Source organism: Lithobates pipiens, unplaced genomic scaffold (genome assembly GCF_037356315.1).
Source record: "Lithobates pipiens isolate NorthernLeopardFrog02 unplaced genomic scaffold, aLitPip1_a1.2 Scaffold_13, whole genome shotgun sequence".
NCBI classification, from domain to species: domain Eukaryota; kingdom Metazoa; phylum Chordata; class Amphibia; order Anura; family Ranidae; genus Lithobates; species Lithobates pipiens.
In genome coordinates, this window is record NW_027507718.1 from 269,512,070 (window position 1) to 269,538,358 (window position 26,289).

The 26,289-nt window shown below is 46.5% G+C and overlaps 1 protein-coding gene across 1 annotated transcript in view; it reads right to left on the bottom strand.

Moving 5' to 3' along the window:
- The window catches only part of LOC143974845 (alcohol dehydrogenase 1), a 62,824-nt gene extending 37,040 nt beyond the window's left edge, over positions 1-25,784 (bottom strand). The window contains exons 1-2 of the mRNA XM_077476602.1: positions 25,632-25,784; positions 7,241-7,342 (exon numbers count right to left, since the gene is read on the bottom strand). Of these exons, the coding sequence (XP_077332728.1) occupies positions 7,241-7,342; positions 25,632-25,649 (120 nt within the window). The 5' untranslated portion in view covers positions 25,650-25,784. The remainder of the gene's footprint in view (positions 1-7,240; positions 7,343-25,631) is intronic.
- Between the last annotated feature and the right edge of the window lie 505 nt (positions 25,785-26,289).

A 26,289-nucleotide genomic window follows, 5' to 3' on the forward strand; every position in this document is an offset into this window, starting at 1 on the left:
TTGTTTCACTTTAAGCATCATTAAAATCACTGCTCCTTTAAAAACAATAATATTTTTTTTATTTGAATTGATACATGTCCCCCAGGGAATTACCCAGACCCCCATACCCCTTTTATGGCCAATTACTTACTTCAAAATGGGCACTTTGGATTTTTTCTGTTCGGCTCTAATAGACTTCAATGGGGTTCACCGCTCGGGTCAGAACTTTTCCCCCGTTGGGGAGTTCTGCTGCAAATGGAACAGGGGGGTGTTTGGCAGATCTCTAGTATACAGGTGTATAGGTATCTAGTATATAGGTGTTGTAGACATGTCACGGGAGAAGTGATCGAGGGGGTGTACATCTCACCTAGGTTGCTACACAGTGTGAGATGGTAAATCCAGGATGGTTCAGTTTCTCAGCAGTGATATGCTGCTGAATTGTTATTTAATTTTGCCGGGCCTGGGTTTATATGGAATGGCAGGTAGGTTTGGTAGAGGGACCTGTCATTCCACATCCCCCGATCCAGTTCTGGGTTTGGGATCAGGTGAGCTTGGATCCTAATTAGCCTGGGAAGCTAAAGGCTCTGTAGGGTCTGCAGGTGATTGCTCCCAGCTAGGGAATGAACAGCCTGTATGTTGAAGGAAGCTGCAAGCACAGACACTGCTGGAGCTAAAACCCACCCTGCGATATCCAGACGAAAAGACGCTGTCTTTATAAATGTCAGATAGGTGAGAAGAACCTGTTAGTAAGCGCCCAGCCGGGCTAGGTCTTTTGTTTATTTTGTTGTACTTAGAAAGCACGGTGTTGCTGTATGTTTTGTTTGCTGGACTGTTTGTACCACGAATAAACGCCAAGATCTGCTTCATATATTCCAAGTCTGCTGTGAACTGTGTCCAAACACACCCTACCCCGGGAAGATCCCTTACAATTGGTGGAGGTAGCGGGCAACGCGGTTGCTAGGGGCAACGGTGTGGACAGACTTGGCTACAGCTGCTGATGTCCTGGGTGAAAGCTGCAACTACACTCCAAAAACAGTCCAGCAACATGGAGGAGATGCTGAAGCAGTTTATGCAAGTGAGTTTGCAACAACAGCAGGCTCAGACAGAGGCCAATAGACGACATGAACAGTCCATGGCTGAACAACAGCAGATGATGGCTGCACAACAGCAGGCTCAGACAGAGGCCAATAGACGACATGAACAGTCCATGGCTGCACAACAACAATCCATGGCTGCACAACAGCAGATGATGGCTGCACAACAGCGGATGCATAAGGAAGAGTTGCAAGCTTTGCACCAAAGCCAACAACAACTTATCGAGCACCTGATAGTAAATCGAGAGGCGCCTGTGGTTACTAATCCACCCACAATGGAGGGAGCCGCTCCAGAGATTTTTTTTGGGAGAAGGACTGTGCAGAAAGCGCTGCAAAAGATGACTGCTGAGGACGATGTTGAGGCCTTTCTAACAGTATTTGAGCGCGTGGCTGAGCGAGAGAAGTTACCAGCTGCTGAGTGGGCAGAGGTAATTGCACCCTATTTAACAGGTGAACCCCAAAAGGCCTACTATGACCTCAGTGAGCAAGAGGTTAAGGACTATACTCGGCTAAAAGAGGAGATACTTGCCCGACTAGGAGTTACTACTGCAGTCCGTGCCCGGAGGGTACGCAACTGGAGCTACAGTCTGGACAAATCAGCGAGGTCCCAGATGTATGACCTAATCCATTTGGCAAGAAAGTGGTTGGAGCCAGACACTTCTACTCCTGCACAAATCCTAGAGAAGGTCGTGATGGATCGCTACCTCCGAGCGCTTCCTACTGACCTGCAACGCTGGGTGGGACAAGGTGATCCTAGGGACGCAAACGAACTTGTCAACCTTGTGGAGAGGTTCCAGGCGACTGAGGACTACCTCCGCGATGTTCCTGCAGCATCTTCACCTCCCCGGAGCGCCAGATCTGTGCCGTCAGCTGGTAAGAGACTTCCATCTGTTGGGGGAGTGTGGAGGGGTGCTGATGGGGGGAAAAGGGCTCAAGTGGTGTCTCAGGGACAAAAGACTGGTGATGGTCCCGGGTGGCTAAGGGGCTCTGAAAAGGACTCCTTGCCAAAGAGACCAGGCCCTATCCAGTGTTGGAGATGCCATGAGGCGGGACACGTGTCTGCCCATTGCCCTCTTACCTCTGAACCCATGGAATGTGACGCTAGCCGGCGTCAGTCGCTATTTGCGGAACCATCTTGTGCTGCAGTTCCTGGACTAGAGACTGAACCGCAAATCTGCAACATCACAATCAATGACTTTCCGGTTAAAGCGTTAATGGACTCAGGAAGCCTCGTAACCTTGGTGCATGCTAGCCTGGTGGCTGGGGACTTAGAGCCTAACAAGCATATGAGTGTTGTGTGCATACATGGTGATACAAAAGTGTACCCTATAGTGCGGGCTAAAGTCGGGACTAAACAAGGCACCGTACAATATGAAGTGGGTGTGGTTAAAAACCTCATGCATGATGTAATATTGGGCCGCGATTTTCCGTTATTCTGGGCTCTCTGGGAAAAAAGAGAAATCCCCAAAAGGAGTGAGGATACCTCTAAGGAGGTTGCCTTGTCCGCTGTGAATGATAAAAGTATGCAGGATGAAAATGATTGTTTTCCTTTGCAGGTCCTGGTTGGGGAGGAGGATCCTCCCACTGAGCAAAATATACTAGACTTAGAGGTGTCTAGCGATAATTTTGGGACTGCACAATTACAGGACCCCACTCTCAAAAATGCGAGAGAGCAGGTTGCTGTTATGAACGGGGTACCTCAGGAACCAGATGCTGAAAAAAGATTTCCACATTTTTCGGTGACTAATGATCTTTTCTATAGAGTCAATAAGGTTAAAGATGAGATTGTGGAACAGCTTCTGGTACCTAAGCCGTACCGGCGTCAGGTGCTTGACATGGCACATAACCATGTTCTTGGGGGACACTTGGGGACTGACAAAACGCGAGAGAGGGTTCTCCAGAGGTTTTTTTGGCCGGCCATATATGATGACATTAAAAAATACTGTGAGTCGTGCCCCACATGTCAGGTTAGTGCCCCAGTGTCACATTTTCGCAGTCCTTTGGTTTCGCTCCCTATTATAGAGGTGCCTTTTGAGCGTATTGCCATGGATTTAGTGGGTCCCATTGTAAAGTCAGCTAGAGGACACCAGTATATTTTGGTAGTCCTGGATTATGCGACCCGCTATCCTGAGGCTGTACCCTTAAGAAACACTGCATCTAAAACAATTGCACGTGAGTTGTTTTATATGTTCTCTAGGACTGGGATCCCCAAAGAAATCCTAACTGACCAAGGTACGCCATTTATGTCGAAAGTAATGAAGGAATTATGCAAACTATTTAAAATCTCACACATCCGTACCTCTGTGTACCACCCCCAGACGGACGGATTGGTGGAGAGATTTAATAAGACTTTGAAACATATGTTGAAGAAAGTGGTGGCAAAAGATGGTCGTGACTGGGATCATTTATTACCCTACCTCATGTTTGCTATTAGGGAGGTGCCCCAAGCGTCCACAGGGTTCTCACCATTCGAGTTGGTCTATGGTCATCACCCTAGGGGTCTACTGGACATTGCAAAAGAGACATGGGAGAATGAGTCCACCCCATACAAGAGTGTTATTGAGCATGTAGCACAAATGCAGGACCGTATAGCCACTGTAATGCCCCTGGTAAGGGAACACCTCCAGAGGGCTCAAGAGGCCCAAAGTAGAATTTACAACCGGTCCGCAAGAATCAGGACATTCAACCCAGGCGATAGGGTCCTTATACTAGTCCCCACTGTTGAGAGTAAATTCTTGGCGAAGTGGCAAGGTCCTTATGAAATTGTTGAAAAGATCAGTGAGGTGAACTACAAGGTGCACCAACCAGGTAGAAGGAAGCCTTTCCAAGTTTATCACATAAACTTGATCAAGCCCTGGAAAGACAGGGAATCCTTGGGGGCGACAAATACTGTTAATAATTTGTCACAACCAATCCCTCCAGTCAAGGTAGGTGATACTCTATCAGTGTCACAGAAACAGGAGGCTCAGGAATTTTTACAGAAAAACAAAAACAAGTTCTCTGACCTCCCAGGGCGTACACACCTCATCCATCATCACATTGAAACTGAGCCTAGAAGCAGAGTAAACCTTAAGCCCTATAGGATACCCGAGGCACGTAGGGAAGCCGTATCTGCCGAGGTAAAACGTATGCTTGCTCTGGGGGTAATTGAGGTGTCACAGAGTGAATGGTCCAGCCCAATTGTGCTAATCCCAAAGCCCAATGGAACTTGGAGGTTCTGTAACGATTTCAGAAAGTTGAATGAGATCTCCAAGTTCGATGCGTATCCTATGCCCAGGGTAGATGAGTTGATTGAGAAGTTGGGTAACGCCAGGTACATAACCACTCTCGATCTCACAAAGGGCTACTGGCAGATTCCACTTTCTGGTGAGGCTAAAGAGAAAACTGCATTCTCCACCCCTGATGGGCTATTCCAGTATGTAGTGATGCCATTCGGGTTACATGGAGCGCCTGCAACTTTCCAGAGGTTGATGGACTTGATTCTGCGACCACATCGTGATTACTCAGCTGCCTACCTCGATGATGTGGTCATTTTTAGCCCTGATTGGGAAAGTCACCTCTGTAAGGTACAGGCCGTGTTGGATGCCATAAGTGATGCGGGGTTGACCATAAATGCCGAGAAGTGTGCTCTAGCCCTAGAAGAGGCCAAATATCTAGGCTACATTATTGGGAGAGGGTTGATTAAGCCACAGCTAAATAAAATTGAGGCAATACAGAATTGGCCTAGACCCCTGACAAGGAAACAGGTTAGAGCTTTCCTGGGTATTACGGGGTATTACCGTAGGTTTGTGCCGAACTTTGCCTCAGTTGCTGCTCCACTAACTGACTTGACAAAGGGCGGAAAGACAGCAATGGTCACGTGGACCCCAGAGGCCGAGAAGGCTTTCCAAAGCCTTAAGTCTGCCTTGTGCCAACCACCTGTGTTAGTTACCCCCGATTTCAAACGAGAGTTTCTGGTCCAGACAGATGCCTCTAACACAGGCTTAGGTGCAGTACTCTCACAAGTAGTGAATGGTGAGGAGCATCCGGTGACGTACTTGAGTAGAAAATTAACCCCGGCCGAGAAAAATTATGCCATTGTGGAGCGAGAGTGTTTGGCAGTAAAGTGGGCCCTAGAATCGTTAAAGTATTACTTGCTAGGCAGGAAATTCAAGTTGGTGACAGACCATGCCCCCCTAACATGGATGAAGTTAAACAAGGAGAGAAATGCAAGAGTGACTAGATGGTTTCTCTCCCTACAAAACTTTAATTTCACTGTGGAACACAGGCCAGGGAAATTACAGGCAAATGCTGACGCATTGTCGAGGGTAAGTTGTCTGTGGGGACAAAAGGCTCAGCCCTCCGGTCTGAAAAAGAGGGGGGGGATATGTAGACATGTCACGGGAGAAGTGATCGAGGGGGTGTACATCTCACCTAGGTTGCTACACAGTGTGAGATGGTAAATCCAGGATGGTTCAGTTTCTCAGCAGTGATATGCTGCTGAATTGTTATTTAATTTTGCCGGGCCTGGGTTTATATGGAATGGCAGGTAGGTTTGGTAGAGGGACCTGTCATTCCACATCCCCCGATCCAGTTCTGGGTTTGGGATCAGGTGAGCTTGGATCCTAATTAGCCTGGGAAGCTAAAGGCTCTGTAGGGTCTGCAGGTGATTGCTCCCAGCTAGGGAATGAACAGCCTGTATGTTGAAGGAAGCTGCAAGCACAGACACTGCTGGAGCTAAAACCCACCCTGCGATATCCAGACGAAAAGACGCTGTCTTTATAAATGTCAGATAGGTGAGAAGAACCTGTTAGTAAGCGCCCAGCCGGGCTAGGTCTTTTGTTTATTTTGTTGTACTTAGAAAGCACGGTGTTGCTGTATGTTTTGTTTGCTGGACTGTTTGTACCACGAATAAACGCCAAGATCTGCTTCATATATTCCAAGTCTGCTGTGAACTGTGTCCAAACACACCCTACCCCGGGAAGATCCCTTACAGTGTATAGAGGCAACGTGATTACTACACCAGCGCGATTCCAGCGCGGGTTCCCGCATTGCATAGAACTCGCAGGCTGCCCTATGCGAAATGTTGTGAGTGTCAATAGAAAGTTATTAATACCCCCAGATCAGTTTGCATATTGCAGTCCGAACTGTACATATGGACAGGAATCGGATTGCATGGGTGCGAACACCCATGCAATCCGATTCTGGTGCGAACAAAAAAAGGGTCTTGCTCGTTTTTGGTCCGAATGTGATGCAAATTCAGCAATACAATCTGTATGACATGGTATGTGATCTGTAAAGCAGTGCGGTGCGAATCACATGCAATGTCGGACATCACTACAGTTTGAACCGGCACTTAATATTTTGACACGTGCAGTAATGCAAATATACAGACTTGTTCAAACAATTATTACAACCTAAATATTTAGTATGTATTTAATAAATATCAGGAAAATGTATCTGAAGTTTGTTCTGCAATTTTCCATTGGCTTGTTGTTTTGACAACCAGAATGAATACTACTTTACAAAAACAATATTCTTTTAAGCTAAAATAATAACAGTTAAATGCTATTCATGGAACGCCTTTAATTTTTGTCAATGAATGCACCCCATTTTCTGATTGTACAAGGTGAAGAGTCAGGGGGGTAAAGTCACAATATCCCCCAATCAGAAAACAATTTGCATTCATTAAGAAAAATGCAAGGTATTTTGTGAATGGTGCATGTGCTTAGCAAGTGACCAAGTGGTTACTATTGCAGCAGGGCAGTTGCACAGGATCAAAAACACAGCAGGGGTCACTGTAGTAGTGGTGGCTACTACAGTGATTCTCCACTTCCACAGCTGTCCCACAGTTATATGAGAACTTACATTGCTCCAATGTAACTATGCAATAGAATCCATACCTGGGGTTTTGGTTTCTGTCAGAGCTGTCTTTTCCTTCCCGTACAAATCAATGTGAATGTAAAAGCAACCTTACAACTTGTAGGAAAATCAAAGCAACTTAGAACTATGTAAAAGCATACTGCATTTGGCTTCTAATGCTGAAGCCTGTTTTCATGAACCCTTACTGCATCTTTATTTAACAATTCTTTAAACCAGATAAATCATTTATTATGCTAAACTGTTTAAATATCTTACATATTTATTTTTTCAAAATTTGTAGACTTTTACAACAAAACTCAATTCACCTTGACGCGAACTTCATGACATTTTGGTGGGGCAACTTCAATCTCCTCAATGCTGAGTGGTTGCTTAGGTCCCCAGCATATAGCAGCCTTGCACTTAATTACCTGTAAATGTATAAAATATGACAATATTTTTGATCAGCATAGCAATGCTACCTGCTTGTACTCTGAGGTGGAGTAAAACAATTACAGTTTAAAAAGTAAAACAAACATGTATGTGCCTCTTCATAATATACTGATTTGTGTAATGGCAGAGCGGACTAATTGAGGCATTGGTAATTTGTATTTGGGTCCAACCTGTAAAACGTTATCTGTGTACAAAACATGTAAAATAAAAAAATGACTACATGTATTATTCTTTTAGATTAAATGTTCTAATATTACCTAAGATCCAGAGGGGTACCTAGAGCATATGGCACCCAGGGCGGATCCTATATCTGGCACCCCCCCACGTTAAAATTTAAAAGTACCCCACTGTGCCCCCTGCAGCCTTTAATATCTCTTTGTCACTACTGTGTACCCCCTCTCCTCAACTGCACATCTGGACCCCTTTACATTACACAGCGCCCTGCATCTCTGGACCCCTTTACATTACACAGCACCCTGCACCTCTGGACCCCTTTACATTACACAGCCCCCTGCACCTCTAGGGTAGAATCTAAGTCTTTTGCAAATCTTGGCTATAATGTGTTTGGTTGAAGGAATAATTTGTAGTAGAAGCTTGAAATGTGCATTAGTGATATCAGGTGGGTGTTTACTGATGCTATGTTTGGGACCAGAGAGATAGTAAAACAATTGAGGTCTGAAATAGTTAAAAAATGGCCAAAATGTATTAACAGTCGGGCAGGTCCACCATATGTGAAGGTGGGTGCCTAAATCTGTGCCGACCCTGAAGCATGTGGGTGTTAAGTTGGGAACAATTTAGCTGCCCTGGCCAGGGCCAGGTAGTATTGGAATAATACTTTGAAATTTGTTTCTAGAGCAACCATGTTCTGAGAATAGGACTTTGCGTGGCCCAGATTTGATCAGATCAGATTCAAAAGGCGACACCGAGATCATTGGTCCATTTGTTAGTATAAGAAGGACATAGGATGATAGTCTGGAAATCATTGCAGAGAGGAGTATTAAAAGCAGGCTTATTAAGCAGGGGAATGGGGGGTATGGGAACATTTCTGCTAAAGAGTGCTAAAGGGAGCATTTGTGCTAAAAGTGTCTGTAGAGTTGAGGTCAGAAGGTGCACATATAAAATAATTTGATAAATATTTGTAAATATCTGTAGATTTCCAGTCCTGATTGTTTGAATTTCCCTTGCTGGACCTGAAAGGGTCTGATGCCATTCGGCAGGTTGGTGTAATCTAGGCAGATTCAACTTAGACCAGGTTTCAAAGGAAGCAGGGGATCATAGCCTGGGTAGAAGGAAGGGTTGCATAAAAATCTGAGTAGAGGGAAGTGCATGGAACGACAGCCATTCACATGCTTGATTTAATCCCAGATTTTTATTGAGTGCAATGTGACAGAATTGGAGATATGATTATGGTCTGATGGTTTTACCAAGAGTATGTTATGTATTGATAAGAAGTCAGAGTCATCTGCTTCAATGCCTACTCAAAGTGAAGTTTCCCAAGTGGCTTGGTTAGGCTTGGTAAGCTGTGTGATTTGTGGATTGTGATAGTATTTCATGAAATTTGGGAGTCCCCATTTAATTTAGATTCGAATAAGGTAGATTTAGGGAATTTCTGTTTGGTTGTTTCTCAGACATAGTGAAGGTCTAACTACTCATTGGTAGGGACCCAAGACAGGGAGAAATCAAAAGGGGTTGTAGAGTCTTCTTGACAACTGTGATTCTGAATATCCATGTAATATTAAGTGAGACCTAGAGGATTAGAAGGAAGGCTAATTTAGTAAGCATTGGGAGCTGTGTGTGTGTGTGTGGGGGCACCATGGAGAGTGTTGTAGTATGTAGTAAGTGCTATGTGTATTTAAAAGACAAAAGGACACATTGGAAAGAAGAGAGTCATTTATGACCCATGTGTATTCAAAATTCCTAGGGAGAAAGGAGGATAAAGGGGTCGTGACCAATCCATGGTCTGATCACAGGACTGGTTTGATTTGGGATTCTAAAAGCAAGAGGGTAGAAGCACATGGCATAAATATATATTAAATCCTGGAAAAAGTTTTGTGAGGGTAATGCCGCATACACACGGTCGGAATTGTCCGATAACAAATGTTCGATGTGAGCTGGAAATTCAGACCATGTGCAGGCTCCATCAGACATTTGTTGTCAGAATTTCTGCCAAAAATTTGAGAGCTGGATCTCAAATATTCAGACAAAAAAAAATCTGTTATTGTAAATTCCGAGCGTGTGTAGAAAATTCCACGAATGCTCAGAATCAAGCAGAAGAGCAGCACTGGCTATTGAAGTCAATTCTTTGCTCGGCACATTGTATGTGTAGTACGTCACCGGAATCTTGTCATTCAGAATTTCTCTCATCTTTATACAAAATCAATTAGTCAATTAATCCAAATCCAGTATGATTGGAGCCAATATCGATCTTAACACCAGGCATACTCTACTCTACTCTCTCCTATTTAGGTATATACTTGACTACTCGTACTTCCCGGCTACTTTTCCTACTTTTCCTAAATCTAATAACCAAACTACAAAAAACTGCACAAGATTTAAAAGGTGTTCAAACATCATGGGCCGGACGCATTGCACTAGACATGTGCATTGATAAAAAATGTGTTTACTTTCTTTTTCGTTTCATTCTGTTTTGCTTTTTTCGGAAATTTGAGAAATCAAAAATTCAGAAATCCAAAAATTCGTATTTTCAAATTTTCGAATTGCTGAACTTTTGAATTTGGGAAATTCGAAATTCAAAAATTTGGAATTTTCACATTTCAAAATTTGGAATTTCTGATTGTCCAAACTCCAGAATTTTCAAATTTCTGAATTTAGAATTTTCAAATTTCAAAATATAAAAATCCGAAAATTCGAAAATCTGAAAAAAAAAAAAGAAAATCAGTAAAATTTAAAATAATAAACTATTAAGTTATAGGCATTGGAATTTCCTTTCAAATTTGGCTGTTTGAAAATGTAACAAATACAAATGTATCTGAAGTTACGAATTCTCCGAAATAACGCATCTAAACAAATAAAATGGAACAAATTAATAATAAATAATAATATATTATTATTATTGTTATTTATTATTATTAGATACATTACATTCCAGCCGTTTAGATACGGCATTCGTTATTTCAGATCATTCGTAACTTCGGATAAATTCGTATTTGTTACATTCACTAACAGCCAAATTTGATTGAAATTCCAATACCTATAATTTAATATTTATTATTAGTTATTATTTCAGATTTTCAGGTTTTTGAATTTTCAGCTTTTCATTCTTATTTTTGGATTAGTAAATTTAAGAAATTAAGAATTTCCGAATTTCGAGTTTCCAAAATTTGAATTTCCAAAATTTCAAATTTTTGAATTTGATAATTCGGAATTTTGTAAATTCGTAAATTAAAAAATTCGAAACTAGCGAATTTGTCAAAAAAATCCTTAAAAAACAAATTTGGAACTAAACGAATTGCACATGTCTATAGTTCACTCACTAAGATGTTCCTTTTGCCTCATGTACTGTACATATTCTGAACTTTACCTGTTCCCTTCTTACAATCACATCTTAACAAACTACAAGCTATTCTGACCTCCTTCATATGGAATGGGAAACACCCCAGAATTAAAAGATCTACCCTCTGTTCACCAATGTCTACTGGTGGGATGGAAGCTCTTAATAATTCAGACTACTTTAAAGCAACCATTCTGGATCAAACCAAATACAGGTGGAAAGCAGATATGCTAACCCCCTGGATACAAATAGAAACAACAGTCAAGGCTATTCACCCTAAACTGACTCTTAGTGCACTATTCCTACACCACCACAAAAAGCAAAGCTATCTTACTACAGTCAATGCAACTCTCAAAATATGGCAAGCAATCTTTCAACAATCAGGAGGCATACCCCACCGACTACTAAAAGACATACCTTTCAAGGCTCTACAAACAATTCTACCTGATATCCCAATCTCAAACTGGCTACATAAGGGCATCAATACAATTGAAGATCTCTACCATGACTCCATGTCCCTACCCTTCCAGCACCTACAAAAGACCTACCACATCCCATCCAGAGACTTTTTCAAATACCTCAAAATCCACTCAGTGCTCTCATGGGTAATGTGGTCCAAGAATCCCTTCTTCTGGCTCCTCCTAAAATTCTACAATACGGACCATCCCCGTCTGAAAGGCATCTCCTATATTTATAAGCTTCTCACGAACCCAGCACCAGACACCAAAACTACTGCTATGCTGCAATGGAAGAGCCTCCTTGAGTGTACCTGTACAACACAGCTATGGCACAGCACCCTCAGAAGGCCACTGAAATTCTCCCGATGTATCACACACTGGGAAACGGTACAAAAAACCTCAATAACTGGTACCTTACACCTTCTAAACTGGCAAAGATTTACCCTACCACATCCAACTGTCACGTCCGGGTAGGGAGGCCGAGATGCTGAGAGGGCTCCCCTTGCGGCCGAGTGCAGTACAACCCTGAAGGTGACACAGGGATGCAGTGCCCACAGTAGCACAGGTTGCCAGGTAGCAGTAGCCGATGATCAGTCTTGGGGCAACTGTGCAAGGAAGTCCAATGGCAGGGTCAAGGCCAGGCCGAGGGTCAACACGGAAGATCAGTCCAGAGGTCAGAACAACAGGTACCAAGCAGAGAGCCGGAGAGCGGAGGTCAAGCCAAGCCGAGGTCGGATACTGGGAGCAGACAGGGAGCGTCAGATGTAAGCCAGAGGTCGGAGCCAGGAGAATCAACAGAAGCAGGTCAAACGAGCCGGGTCGGTGAACGGGAGATCAGACAGCAGGAATCACGGGCACAGGTACTCAGGAGAAGCTGACGATAATCCAGCGATGAGGCTCTGTCAGGTGAACGTTTAAATAGGCAGGGTGGCTGGGTTACGTCGTGTGCGCGCCGTAGCGTTCGTACGCCTATGACGTGTAACGGAATGCGTTCGTCCTACACCGCGTACTCGCACTCGATCAGACGCAGCTTGGGACGTTCGTCTCGGAACCATATAGCGCCTTCTTGTTTGCTGACGCGCGTTAACGCGATCGTACCGCGCGAGGTTACGCCTATTTCCCTGACAGTGCCCCCCCCCAAGGGGCAGCCTCCGGATGCCTAAACGAGCCCATTTTTCAGGGTGAAGGTTGCGAAACCTGTGTATGAGCCTAGGGGCGTGTACAAAACTTGCAGGTTCCCAAGAGTTTTCTTCGACAGAATACCCCTTCCACTTAATTAAGAATTGGATTGTCCTACCTCTCCGACGACAGTCCAGGATAGACTCAACTTCGAATTCCGTATCATCACCAACCTGAATCGGAGGCGGGGGCGCTTCTTCTCTTCCTGAAAAAGGACTGACAGTTACATGTTTGAGAAGAGAGACATGAAACACAGGATGGATTCTGAAAGATTTAGGCAAGGTAAGTTCAAATGCCACAGGGTTAATTTCACGTTTGATCTCAAAAGGACCCAGGAACTTGGGTCCCAACTTCCGAGATGGACATGACAATTTCAGATTTGCTGCTGAGAGCCATACTTTATCCCCTATCCTAAAGGTGGGGTTACTCCTCTTCTTCTTGTCATAGTGCCTCTTATATTCCTCCTGGGCTTTCTTCATAGTATCCTGGAGCATTTGATAATTTGCTTGAATGAAGCTTACCCTATCTTGAACAGCTGGGATGGTAGATTCAGGAATGGTATTTGGTAAAAATGAAGGATGGAACCCGTAATTTGCCCAAAAGGGTGATTGGTTGGTAGAGGCGTGCATTGAATTGTTGTATGCGAATTCCGCACAGGGCAGCAAAGAGACCCAATCATCCTGGGAGAAAGAACAGAAGCATCGGAGGTATTGCTCAAGCGTCTGATTGGTTCTTTCCGTTTGGCCATTGCTCTGTGGGTGATAGGCCGAGGACAGACATATCTTAATTGACAGCAGCTTACAGAGTTCCTTCCAAAACCTGGAGGTGAATTGTACCCCTCTATCTGACACAATGCTGTCAGGTACACCATGTAGTCGGACGATCTCTTTTACAAAGATTTTAGCAGTATCCAAGGCAGAGGGGGTCCCTTTCATTGGCAGAAAATGCGCCATCTTGGATAAACGGTCCACCACCACTAAGATGGTAGTATATTCTTCAGAGGGAGGTAATTCTACAATGAAATCCATGGAGATTTCCTTCCAAGGTTTTTCTGGGACTGGTAGCGGCCTTAGCAGGCCCCAGGGTCTGGCGTTCGACCCTTTGTTACGCTGGCAGATTGAACAGGAGTCAACATACTTCTTACAGTCAGATCTTAGGGTAGGCCACCATAAGGACCGCTGCACTAGGTCAATAGTCTTTCGGACCCCAAAGTGGCCGGCTAGTTGATGATCGTGAAAGGTCCTTAACACGAGTAACCTGACTTGCTGCGGAACAAAAATTTTATTCTGATGCCATAGAAGCCCCTCTTGGCTTCTCAGGGAAGAAGCTTCTGTTTCCGTACATTGGCTGGCGGCCTGCACTAATGAAGCTCTTAGATCCGGTTGGATGAGCAGGAAGTTTTGAGGAGACAGGATTGTACTGGGTGGGATTCTCTCTGGGGAATCTGGGAACATTCGGGACAGAGCATCGGCCTTACCATTTTTTGATCCTGGGCGATAAGTTACGTGAAAGTTGAACCTCGAGAAGAATAGAGCCCATCGGGCCTGTCGGGGTCTTAGGCGTTTGGCCGTGCGGAGGTATTCTAGGTTTTTATGATCGGTAAAAACCAGAATGGGGTGAGCGGCACCTTCCAGGAGATATCTCCACTCTTCGAGGGCGGTCTTGATCGCCAGAAGTTCCCGGTCCCCCACATCGTAATTTTTCTCCGGAGCGCTCATCCTTCGTGAGAAAAAAGCTACAGGATGTAGTAGTGCCTTGGGGCCTTGGCATTGGGATAGAATCGCTCCTGTGGCTACCTCTGAGGCATCAACCTCCAGCACATAGGGTAAGGCGGGATCTGGGTGTTGCAGAATTGGTGCGGTGGTGAAGAGGGTCTTGAGCTGGTCAAAGGCGGACTGAGCTGCTGGGGACCAAAGGAACTTGGTATGCTGGCGAGTGGTCTGAGTAATGGGTGCTACAATAGTGGAAAAGTTTCTTATAAATCTTCGGTAGAAGTTTGCGAAGCCAATGAATCTCTGGACACCCTTCTTATCAGAAGGGGCGGGCCAGTCTAGGATAGACTTCACTTTCTGGGGGTCCATGGCAATTCCGCCTGTGGTGATGATGAGCCCCAAGAACTGGATAGATTCTTTTTCGAAGTCACACTTCTCGGCTTTAACGAATAAGCCATGAGTCCTGAGAATGCATAATACTTTCCTAACGTGTATTCTGTGGAGTTCCAGAGTGGTTGAGAAGATGAGAATGTCGTCAAGATAGGCGACAACGAAGTGGTCTAAATACTCCCGGAAAATGTCGTTAATAAAATGCTGGAAAGTTGCTGGGGCATTGCACAATCCGAAGGGCATGACTAAATATTCGAAATGTCCAAACCTCGTCCTAAATGCCGTTTTCCACTCGTCCCCCTCCCGGATGCGGACAAGGTTATAGGCTCCACGTAGGTCGAGCTTGGTAAAAATACGTGAAGTATGGAACCTCTGAAGAAGTTCGGGGATGAGCGGGAGTGGATAACGGTTCTTCAGGGTGACATTGTTTAATTCCCTATAGTCTACACATGGTCTTAAAGTTTTGTCCTTCTTTTCTACGAAGAAGATGCCTGCACCGGCAGGGGACGAAGAAGGACGAATGAATCCCTTGGCCAGGTTCTCGTCTATATACTGTCTTAGGGCCCCAAGCTCGGTTTCGGAAAGAGGAAACATCCGGCCAAAGGGAATGGGAGCCCCTGGTAATAACTCGATGGGGCAGTCATAAGGGCGATGTGGTGGTAGGACATCTGCTTTCTTCTTGTCGAATACATCTCTGAATTCCTGGTAGGCAGCTGGTATGTTGGGGGCTGGACTGGGTATGGGTTGAACGGTCAGGCAACTGGACAAGTCCTTAGATTCGGGATCCAGACAATATTGTTGGCAGTAGGCGGAAGTAAAGGATATCTCCTTCTTAGGCCAATCAATCCGAGGGTTGTGTGCCTGCAGCCATGGGATTCCTAGGATAACGGGAAACATAGGAGAGCATAGGACATCAAACTTAAGGAACTCCCGATGACCCGAGTCTGTGGTCGTTAGAATGGGTCTTGTTTCCCTGGTGACATGGCCAGAGCTAGGTAGGGAGCCATCGGCCAGACGGACAGTCAGTCTTTGTTTCTTGAGGAGTAGTGGGAGAGCGAGATTCTTGGCTAAGGTTAAGTCCAAAAAACAGCTACAGGCCCCAGAATCGAGTATTGCCTGTAAGTGAACTTCCCGACCTGCCACCATCAATGTGACAGGAAGGGTGATATGGGCCGAGGCGGGCTTCGTTACTTGGAGGTGAAGTGGAGGATAGAGGATTGGTTTGCTTGGTCTTGTGGGACAATTGTTTATCAGATGTCCTGGCTCTCCACAGTAGAAGCAAAGGTGTGCCTGTCGGCGGTAAAGTCTTTCCTCGGAGGTTAAGGGGGAACGAAGCAGGCCTTTCGGAGCGGGGGTTGCCGAGGGGCAGACCAAAGGTGGCGCCAGGATAGGAGAAAGGGTCCGAGCGCGTTCAGACTGGCGTTCCCGTAGACGCCTATCCAGCCGAATGGTAAGTCGGGTAAGATCCTCAAGTGTGGGGGGAACCTCTACTCTGGCTAGTTCATCCTTGAGGACTTCAGACAACCCCATCCGGTATTGATATTTCAGAGCTGCCTCATTCCAGCCAGAATCTGCAGACCATGTCTGGAACTCCACTGTGTAGTCCTCCGCAGGCCGCTCACCTTGACGCAGGGAATACAAGGTTGCTTCGGCTGTTGCTGTCCGAAAGGGGTCGTCGTATAGGTGAGCCATGGCTTGAAAAAACTGGTCCAACGTACTGACGAAGGAGCTGCGTTGTTCTAGTAGGCCGTGGGCCCACGTCTGGGGATCGTCCCTTAGCAGGGAGATGGTGAACCCCACTTTGGTTACTTCGGAAGCAAAAGTCTGGGGTTGTAAGGAAAAGTATAAATAACATGAGTGCCGGAAAGATCTAAATTTCCTTCGGTCCCCCTGAAAATACTCTGGTGCAGGGACTCGTGGCTCCGGCGGGGTTGTAGTTATGGTGATAGCACCTTGGCAGGAGGAGTGCTGCAGATGTTCTTCCAGCCGGAGGTACTTTTCTTGGAGTCCCTTAATTGCTGGAGTAAGAGCCATAACTTCCTGTAGGATGGCCTCCATCGGGGAGTCGCCTCTGTCGGCCTCGGACATGGCTGGATTATACTGTCACGTCCGGGTAGGGAGGCCGAGATGCTGAGAGGGCTCCCCTTGCGGCCGAGTGCAGTACAACCCTGAAGGTGACACAGGGATGCAGTGCCCACAGTAGCACAGGTTGCCAGGTAGCAGTAGCCGATGATCAGTCTTGGGGCAACTGTGCAAGGAAGTCCAATGGCAGGGTCAAGGCCAGGCCGAGGGTCAACACGGAAGATCAGTCCAGAGGTCAGAACAACAGGTACCAAGCAGAGAGCCGGAGAGCGGAGGTCAAGCCAAGCCGAGGTCGGATACTGGGAGCAGACAGGGAGCGTCAGATGTAAGCCAGAGGTCGGAGCCAGGAGAATCAACAGAAGCAGGTCAAACGAGCCGGGTCGGTGAACGGGAGATCAGACAGCAGGAATCACGGGCACAGGTACTCAGGAGAAGCTGACGATAATCCAGCGATGAGGCTCTGTCAGGTGAACGTTTAAATAGGCAGGGTGGCTGGGTTACGTCGTGTGCGCGCCGTAGCGTTCGTACGCCTATGACGTGTAACGGAATGCGTTCGTCCTACACCGCGTACTCGCACTCGATCAGACGCAGCTTGGGACGTTCGTCTCGGAACCATATAGCGCCTTCTTGTTTGCTGACGCGCGTTAACGCGATCGTACCGCGCGAGGTTACGCCTATTTCCCTGACACCAACGCCTGCTGGAGAACCTGTGGCCCCTCTGGCACAACTATACACATCTGGTGGTCATGTCCCAAACTGAAACCCTTCTGGTCTGCCCTCACAAAACTTCTTTCCCAGAGGATGCTGGGACTGTGACATCATAATGGGCGGGGACATCATCCAGCGATGTCCCTATATAAGTCGCCGCACACCGCGTGCCTGTCATTGTGACCGGAGACAGCGACGAGTCAACACCTCAAGAAGAGAAGAACAGAAGGCGGTGACGACGAAGACCGGGCCACCGCTTGTAAAAGAGCTAGAAGAAGGCGTGGAGGCCCGGCAAGAAGAACCAAAAGGGGGACAAAACCCCCGAAGTCGGAAGAAGACCGCCGGACGGCGGCAAAGAAGAAAGCCGGGCTCCTCCGCTAGTAAAAGAGCTAGCAAAAGAGCAGAATATAGAGGAGGAGTCCGGCAAGAAGACCCCCCAAGACGGAAGAAGACCCCCGGAGCTGTGCAATAAACTATTTTTAACCCTTGTGTGTTGTGTTTTATTTACATTTTTTCACAGGTGAATGGGTAGGAGTACATTGTATCCCATACTCATTCACATAGGGTGGGGGGCCGGTATCCGGGGGCCCCCTTATTAAAGGGGGCTCCCGGATTCCGATAAGCCCCCCACCCGCAGACCCCGACAACCAATGGCCAGGGTTGTCGGGAAGAGGCCCATGTCCTCATCAACATGGGGACAAGGTGCTTTGGGATGGGGGAGGCGCTTGGCCCCCCTTCCCCAAAGCAACCCCCATGTTGAGGGCACGCAGTCTGGTACGGCCCAGGAGGGGGGGAGCGCTCGCTCATCCCCACCCCCTTTCCTGACCGACCAAGTAGCGTGCTCGGATAAGGGTCTGATAGGGACCTAGAGGGGGACCCCATGCTGTTTTTTCGGCGTAGGGCTTCCCCTTTAACTCCATACCAGGTGACGGGGCCAGCGACGCTTCCTTCACTGGCCCCGTCTACATGGAGCCGCGTTCAAAATAAACGGACTTTCCTCCGTGTGTGTGGGCAAGTCTGTTAATTTCAAAAATACGGCAGATAGTCCGACAGACTTAGTCCGCCGCAAAAGTACCATGTGTGGGCAGGTCCGCTCGTTCGAACAGTCCAGCTGACAGTCCGGCGGTTTGTCTGCCAGACTAAGTCCGCCGGATAGTCTGATCGTGTGTACGCGGCATTAGGCTCACAACATAACCCTAAAATATTGATACCTAAAAGGATCACTGGATCTATTGCTACTATTAGTTGTGTGTGGACCTACACACTGTAGGCAGCACACTATTGTTAAATTGTTGTTAACTCTTCAGTTGTGAAACCTACGTTTTTGCACCACAGCTAACTGTACCTATATGTACCTTGTATCTGTTATCAAATTGTATGCACATCTCTGAAAGATGTACTGTTGTACTGATGAAATACCTGAATAAAAACTTGAGTTAAAAAAAAAAGGCTACTAATATAAAGTATCTTCCCTCTGGGTCTTTGATTTCAGAGTGTAAGATGAAAGATGTATACTGACAGACAAATTAATACTTCACTGGGTGAAGGGAAGAAAGACCTCCAGTTAAAGGGGGTGAAGAATTTTGGCGCTGCAGAAGTGGAGTAATGAATTTCCTGGAGACAGACTATGTAAGTCCGATGTATGGGGACTGCCTGTAACTCAATCCTCTTGTTTGGAGAGTTAAGTCCCTTTACATTAAGGGATAGTATACTCAATGTAAGGAAGGGCATGACAATAGGAAAGATGGATCCTCTAGACGGACTTCTGTGCACAGGCTAATACATGTTCCCTTTCGTGTTTGCAAGAATTGGGCACTTGCTAATGTGCATACTCGTGCACTTATGACAAAGGTTGGTGCTAAATAGGATATTTAAACTGGGCCAGTGCTTAAGCTCGGCACTGCTTTGTCTTCAGCCTTTTGTGTATCCTGTGATTCTGCATCCTGATTCAGCTTGTCTTGAATACTCACTGAACATTGCCTACACTGACCTTGGCTTGTCCCCTAATCTCCGCCTTTTGTCTACTCCATTGGTGCCTGCTTCACTGATCAGTTCCAGACCTGGCTTGTTTCCTGACCACGCTTCTGTTTGTGCCCTGTACCTCTTCCATCCTGTCTGTCACCCAGCCTGCCTGAATCTGCTACTCTGCCTGCTGTCACCGGTACCTGCCTACTACCCTGCCATTCCAGCTGATCTACAGTCTGCTACCAGCGGCCGTCTCAGCTGCCCTCTGTCGCCAGCACCAGTCTGCCTCAGTCTGCTGCCTATCAGCTGCCTACCAGCTTGCCTTCTATTAGAGCCTTCTGACGACTTCACCTGCCCAGAGTGGACACATGTCCTGCTGCTAGCAAGACTTACGGGCACGTGTGCCACTCTGTACTCCTCTACCTCCTGTTTACACTACCAGGGGCCTCAAGTCAGAGAAGTAAGAGAGGCATTTCTCATCATATCAGGCTCTGCTACCAGGTACGTGATACTCAAGGGGGTCATTGGTGCTAAAATAAAAGACGTAGTATGTTAGCCCAATAGTGGCCCAGGTGTGCAAAAAATCCCTGGGAAAGAGGGGAAGGGTAAAAGAGACAAGAGTAGGGTTGGGAGGGAATAAAGAGACAAGGCATAGAAATAATAGTTAATAATAAATCAATCTTTAACCATAACAGTGAAAATATACATAGGAATGTTTTTAGTGGCTAGGTATCATAATCCAGAGGGATTGGTTCTCTTTTGTGAGGGCCCTCTGAAGGATGAACTGGTGCGGGTGCATTGACTCCCTCCATGGGGACACACTTGGTTACATTAGGTAGAGCTGAGCTAATTAGCATTAGGGTATGTTTTGTACAGTGGCCCATCAACATTATAAAAGTGATACTGTGGTTCAGATAACTGACTAGATGGTCTTTGCATCATTTGACACACAGCAACTGGCTGAATCATAATACTTGCTGTGCAATATAGAATTAAATAAACCATCTACACCCCTAAGTGAAAAAATGTCCAAATTGGCCCAATTAGCCATGTTCCCTCCTTGCAACACTAGCGAGTCATGTGACTCGCTAGTGTTACAAGGTCTCAGGTGTGAATGGGGAGCAGGTGTGTTAAATTTGGTGTTATCTCTCTCACTCTCTCATACTGGTCACTGGAAGTTCAACATGGCACCTCATGGCAAAGAACTCTCTGGGGATCTGAAAAAAAAATAATTGTTGCTCTACATAAAAATTGCCTAGGCTATAAGAAGATTGCCAAGATCCTGAAACTGAGCTGCAGCATGGTAGCCAAAACCATACAGCGGTTTAACAGGACAGGTTCCACTCAGAACAGGCCTCACCATGGTCGACCAAAGAAGTTGAGTGCACATGCTCAGCATCACATCCAGAGTCTGTCTTTGGGAAATAGATGTTTAAGTGCCGCTAGCATTGCTGCAAAGAATGAAGGGGTGGAGGGACAGCCTGTCAGTGTTCAGACCATATGCCAAACACTGCATCAAATTGGTCTGCATGGCTGTCGTCTCAGAAGGAAGCCTCTTCCATTAAAGATGATGCACAAGAAAGGCCGCAAACAGTTTGCTGCAGAAAAGCAGACTAAGGACATGGATTACTGGAACCATATCCTATGGTCTGATGAGACAAAGATAAACTTATTGGGTTCAGATGGTGTCAATTGTGTGTGGCAGCAACCAGGTGAGGAGTATAAAGACAAGTGTGTCTTGCCTACAGTCAAACATGGTGGTGGGATTGTCATGGTCTGGAGCTGCATGAGTGCTGCCAGCACTGGAGAGCTACAGTTCATTGAGGGAACCATGAATGGCAACATGTACTGTGACATACTGAAGCAGAGCATGATTTCCCCCCCCCCCCCCTTCGGTAATTGGGCCACAGGGCAGTATTCCAACATGAAAACGACCCCAAACACACCTCCAAGACAACTACTGCCTTGCTAAAGAACCTGAGGGTAAAGGTGAGACATGCAGGGGGGCCGAGAGATATGGAGGAGGACTGAGAGACATGGAGGAGGACTGAGATACATGCAGGAGGACTGAGAGATATGCAGGAGGACTGAGATGCATGCAGGAGGACTGAGAGATATGGAGGGGGACTGAGAGATATGCAGGAGGACTGAGAGACATGCAGGGGGACTGAGAGACATGCAGGGGGACTGAGAGACATGGATAGGGACTGAGAGATATGAAGGAGAACTGAGAGACATGCGGGGGGAATGAGAGACATGCGGGAGGACTGAGAGACATGCAGGGAGGACTGAGAGACATGCAGGGAGGACTGAGAGACATGCAGGGAGGACTGAGAGACATGCAGGGGGACCTGAGAGGCATGGATAGGGACTGCGAGATATGCAGGAGAACTGAGAGCCATGCGGGGGGAATGAGAGACATGCAGGAGGACTGAGAGACATGCAGGGAGGACTGAGAGACATGCAGGGTGGACTGAGAGACATGCAGGGAGGACTGAGAGACATGCAGGAGAACTGAGAGACATGGAGGAGGACTGAGAGACATGGAGGGGGACTGAAAGACATGCAGGGGGACTGAGAGACATGCAGAGGGGACTGAGAGACATGCAGGGGGACTGAGAGACTTGGAGGTGGACTGAGACATGCAGGGGGACCTGAGAGGCATGCAGGGGGACTGAGAGACATGGAGGGTGATTGAGAGACATGCAAGAGGACTGAGAGACATGTATGAGGACTGAGAGACATGTATGAGGACTGAGAGACATGGAGGGGGACTGAGAGACATGGAGGGGGACTGAGAGACATAGAGGGAGACTGAGAGACATAGAGGGAGACTGAGAGACATGCAAGATGACTGAGAGGCATGGAGAGGGACTGAGAGACATGTAAGAGGACTGAGAGACATCTAAGTGCACTGAGAGATATGGAGAGGGACTGAGAGACATGCAAGAGGACTGAAAGACATGTAAGAGGACTGAGAGACATGTAAGTGCACTGAGAGACATGTAAGTGCACTGAGAGACATGGATAGGGACTGAGAGACATGCAGGAGGACTGAGAGGCATGGAGTGGGACTGAGAGACATGGGGTGGGACTGAGAGACATGGGGTGGGACTGAGAGACATGGGGTGGGACTGAGAGACATTGAGGGGGACTGAGAGACATGCAGGAGGACTGAGAGACATGGAGGGGGACTGAGAGACATGAAGGGGGATTGAGAGACATGAAGGGAGACTGAGAGACATAGAGGGAGATTGAGAGACATGCAAGAGGACTGAGAGGCATGGAGAGGGACTGAGAGACATGTAAGAGGACTGAGAGACATGTAAGAGGACTGAGAGACATGCAGGAGACTGAGAGGCATGGAGTGTGACTGAGAGACATGGGGTGGGACTGAAAGACATGGGGTGGGACTGAGAGACATGGAGTGGGACTGAGAGACATGGGGTGGGACTGAGAGACATGGGGTGGGACTGAGAGACATGGGGTGGGACTGAGAGACATGGGGTGGGACTGAGAGACATGCAGGAGGACTGAGAGACAGGTAGGGGGACTGAGAGACATGGAGGGGGACTGAGAGACACACAGGACTGAGAGACATGGAGGGGGACAAAGAGACATTGAGGAGGACTGAGAGACATTGAGGGGGACTGAGAAACATGGAAGGGGACCGGGAGACATGCAGGGAGGACTGAAAGACATGGAGGGAGATTGAGACACATGGAGGGGAACTGAGACACAAGCAGGGAGGACTGAGAAACATGGAGGGAAGATTGGACTGAGAGACATACAGGGGGGCACTGAGAGACATACAGGGGGGACACTGAGAGGCATACGGAGGGAGATTTAAACACATGGAGGGGGACTGAGACACATGGAGGGAGGACTGGACTGAGAGACATACAGGGGGGACACTAAGAGACATACAGGGGGGACACTGAGAGACATACAGGGAGCTGTGAGACATACAGGGGAGTGGAATGGGACTGAGAGACATACGAGGGGAGAGGAGACTGAGAGACATACGGGGGGGACTTAGAGACATGCAGGGGGGATTGGAAACTAAGAGACATACAGGGGACAGACTGAGAGACATACAGAGCACAATTGGGAGACATACAGGGGAGAGAACTGAGAGACATGGAGGGGGGAACCTAGAGAGTAGGGACCACACCCAAAGGAGGTCCACTACAAGAGGAGTCAGAAGACCTAGATGCCATTCATTGGCCATGATTTCCTCTGGGTGGAGCGTACCTACAGGAGACTGCTGCAGAATGGTACCGGAAAACTGGAGGGGGTGAGGCCTGGGGCAGAAGCGGGAACCATTGAACCAGTGTGCGTGTATGGAGCAGGCTGTACAAGATGGACATCACTGAGGGGGAGTTCTGCCTGCCCTGTGAGTACCTACCGATCACCTACCACTACATACCTAACAAACCACATATACCCCACCATGCCATGCCCCATACCTGGTCTTCTGAAGCCAAATATACCCCAAAATACCCTACTGACCATCCCTTCCATACCTAGTGTACTGGAGCCATGAGTACCAACCGACTACCCCCCCCCCCCCACATACCTGGTTTACTGGAGCTGTACGTGATCTGTTACCCCTGAAAATGGCTAATTAGGGCACCAGGATAGGGAGGAGGCATTCAAATCCAAATCCCCAGCCAATTGCATTGTTAAATGACCTGTTTTTCATTCCCAAACTAAAACCTCTGCACTGCACTTGGTAGTAGAGAGGGCGCAACAGGGAAGTTTTATGCCCCATTCATGTCTGAGCGATGATTTCTCTTGTGCCCCCCCCATATGTTGTTCCTAGAGTCACCACTGCCCCCCCCCCCCACCTCCCTAAACACTTACTAAAGTCCTTTCTTAATCCAGCATTGTGCCCATCTGCAGCTGCGCTCTCCCCTCTTCCTCTTCTCACAGAAACAGCAGCAGGAGCCACTGGCTCCTGCTGCTGTCAATCAAATCCTTTGAGGAGGGGGCAGGGCTGAGACATGGTGCGTTTGTCTATTGATGCATATAACAGAGCTAAGGCGAGCCCCTGCTCAAGTGCCCCCAGAGCAGCTGGCTTGCTATGGGGGCACTCACAGAAGAGAAGTGAACCTCAGAAGAGGAGGTAAGGGGTCACTCAGTGCAATAGCATTGTATTGTAATACCAGTATAATGTCTTTTTTTTATTTTTGGGTAAAAAATTGCCTTTATAACCACTTTAAAGCAACTTTTTGTAGATAGAATGTGAAGAGATAGAGCTCCTGTCAGGTTTGTATTGCCATGTGCATCTCCACTGGGGTGATTTACCCTTATGACCATTGTCTCCAGGTGATGAAAAATGTAGTGGTCACAGGAATAGGAGATGGGGTGAAATCTTCAGTTTGGGAAACCAATTCTGGTGTTTACTGCTATGCCCCATGCATACTATCAGAAATTCTGCCAGCAAACGTCGGATGTGAGCTTTTGGTCAGAAATTCCACCTGTGTGTATGCTCCATCGGACTTTTGCTGGCAGAATTCCAGCCAGCAAAAGATTGAGAGCAGGTTCTCTATTTTTGGGTTGAAAAAATTTCCTAACCGAAAATGCATTTGACTGCATGCAATTCGGACGCGCAAAAAAATCAATTTGAATCATGCTCGGAAGCATTGAACTTCATTTTTTCGGCTCGTCGTAGTGTTGTACGAATGTACGTCACTGCGTTCTTGACAATCGATAGTTCAGAGAACTTTTATGTGACCGTGTATTTGCAAGAAAAGCTTGAGCGGAATTCCATCTGAAAAACCATCCAAGTTTTTTCTGACGGAATTTCTGATCGTGTGTATCATGTGTGGATCATAAGAGGTGGTGATCTCCTCTTACTTACTGCTGTGTGTCTGGGACAGGATGTAAAGGTAAATCTCACTGATGGCACAAAAAAAAACACACACAAACACACACACACCCACATACCGTCTTTGTCTACTTGATTAAAAAGTCTGTAAACCATACAAGCCCATTTGTTTTTAAAGGTTAAGTCCTTCCCAATCTATTACCATGCCTAATACTGATGTTTAGTGCATGTACTAAAAGCATACACATTTCTCACCATAAACCTCAAAAATAAAAGCATGGGAACAAAAGCAGACATGATGAAGGCAAATCATCATAACAGAAAAACTCAGCAATTACTATGTTTTAGGTATACTAATATATACTATAGGTTTGACAATTTTTTAAATATTTTGCACAAAGTTAACTAGCTTTATAGAAGCCAACTTACCTTTCCAGCAGTAGCCATTCTACTTGTAGTTCTTTCTTCTGCCCTAATGTAAGGGAATAAACTTTAAGCAACAGCTGTCCTTTTATGAAGGTTGCACATTAAACCTCCCACTTTTCCTCCCTCTGAAATGGCTAAATGCCAAGCACTCCTGTTCCTTGAGCCAGAATTGTGTGGACCGTGCAAAACATAGCTACACACTTCTCATAAATGTATATAGCAGAAAGTTAAAAAAGAGAAGTCGTATAGTAATACTGCATATGTATAAAATTACTGTTGTAAACATTTCATAATGTGCTTTTATGCATTTAAAGGACAATATATTCTGTTGTGAAGTTTTATCATGCATAACACTTTACTGCATTGTTGTTTCCTACTGTATGTGTAACCTTCAAATGATAGTCGACTAGACTGGCTGCACAGAATAATCAATGTTTTGGCAGGTAAAACAGCACAGACAGACCAAAAGCATCAAATTTAACAGTTTTATCTTTAAAAGTGAGGTTTTGCTGCATACATTTTTCTAATGTGTGCATATATAAAGCCATAATCATGGATAAGGGTGTAAATCTAAATGACCTTTTCTTTCAATCTAAAAAAATAATGAATAAATTGGAACCAGGCAAACTTTGGACATCCAGATATGCAACACCTAAAGTCC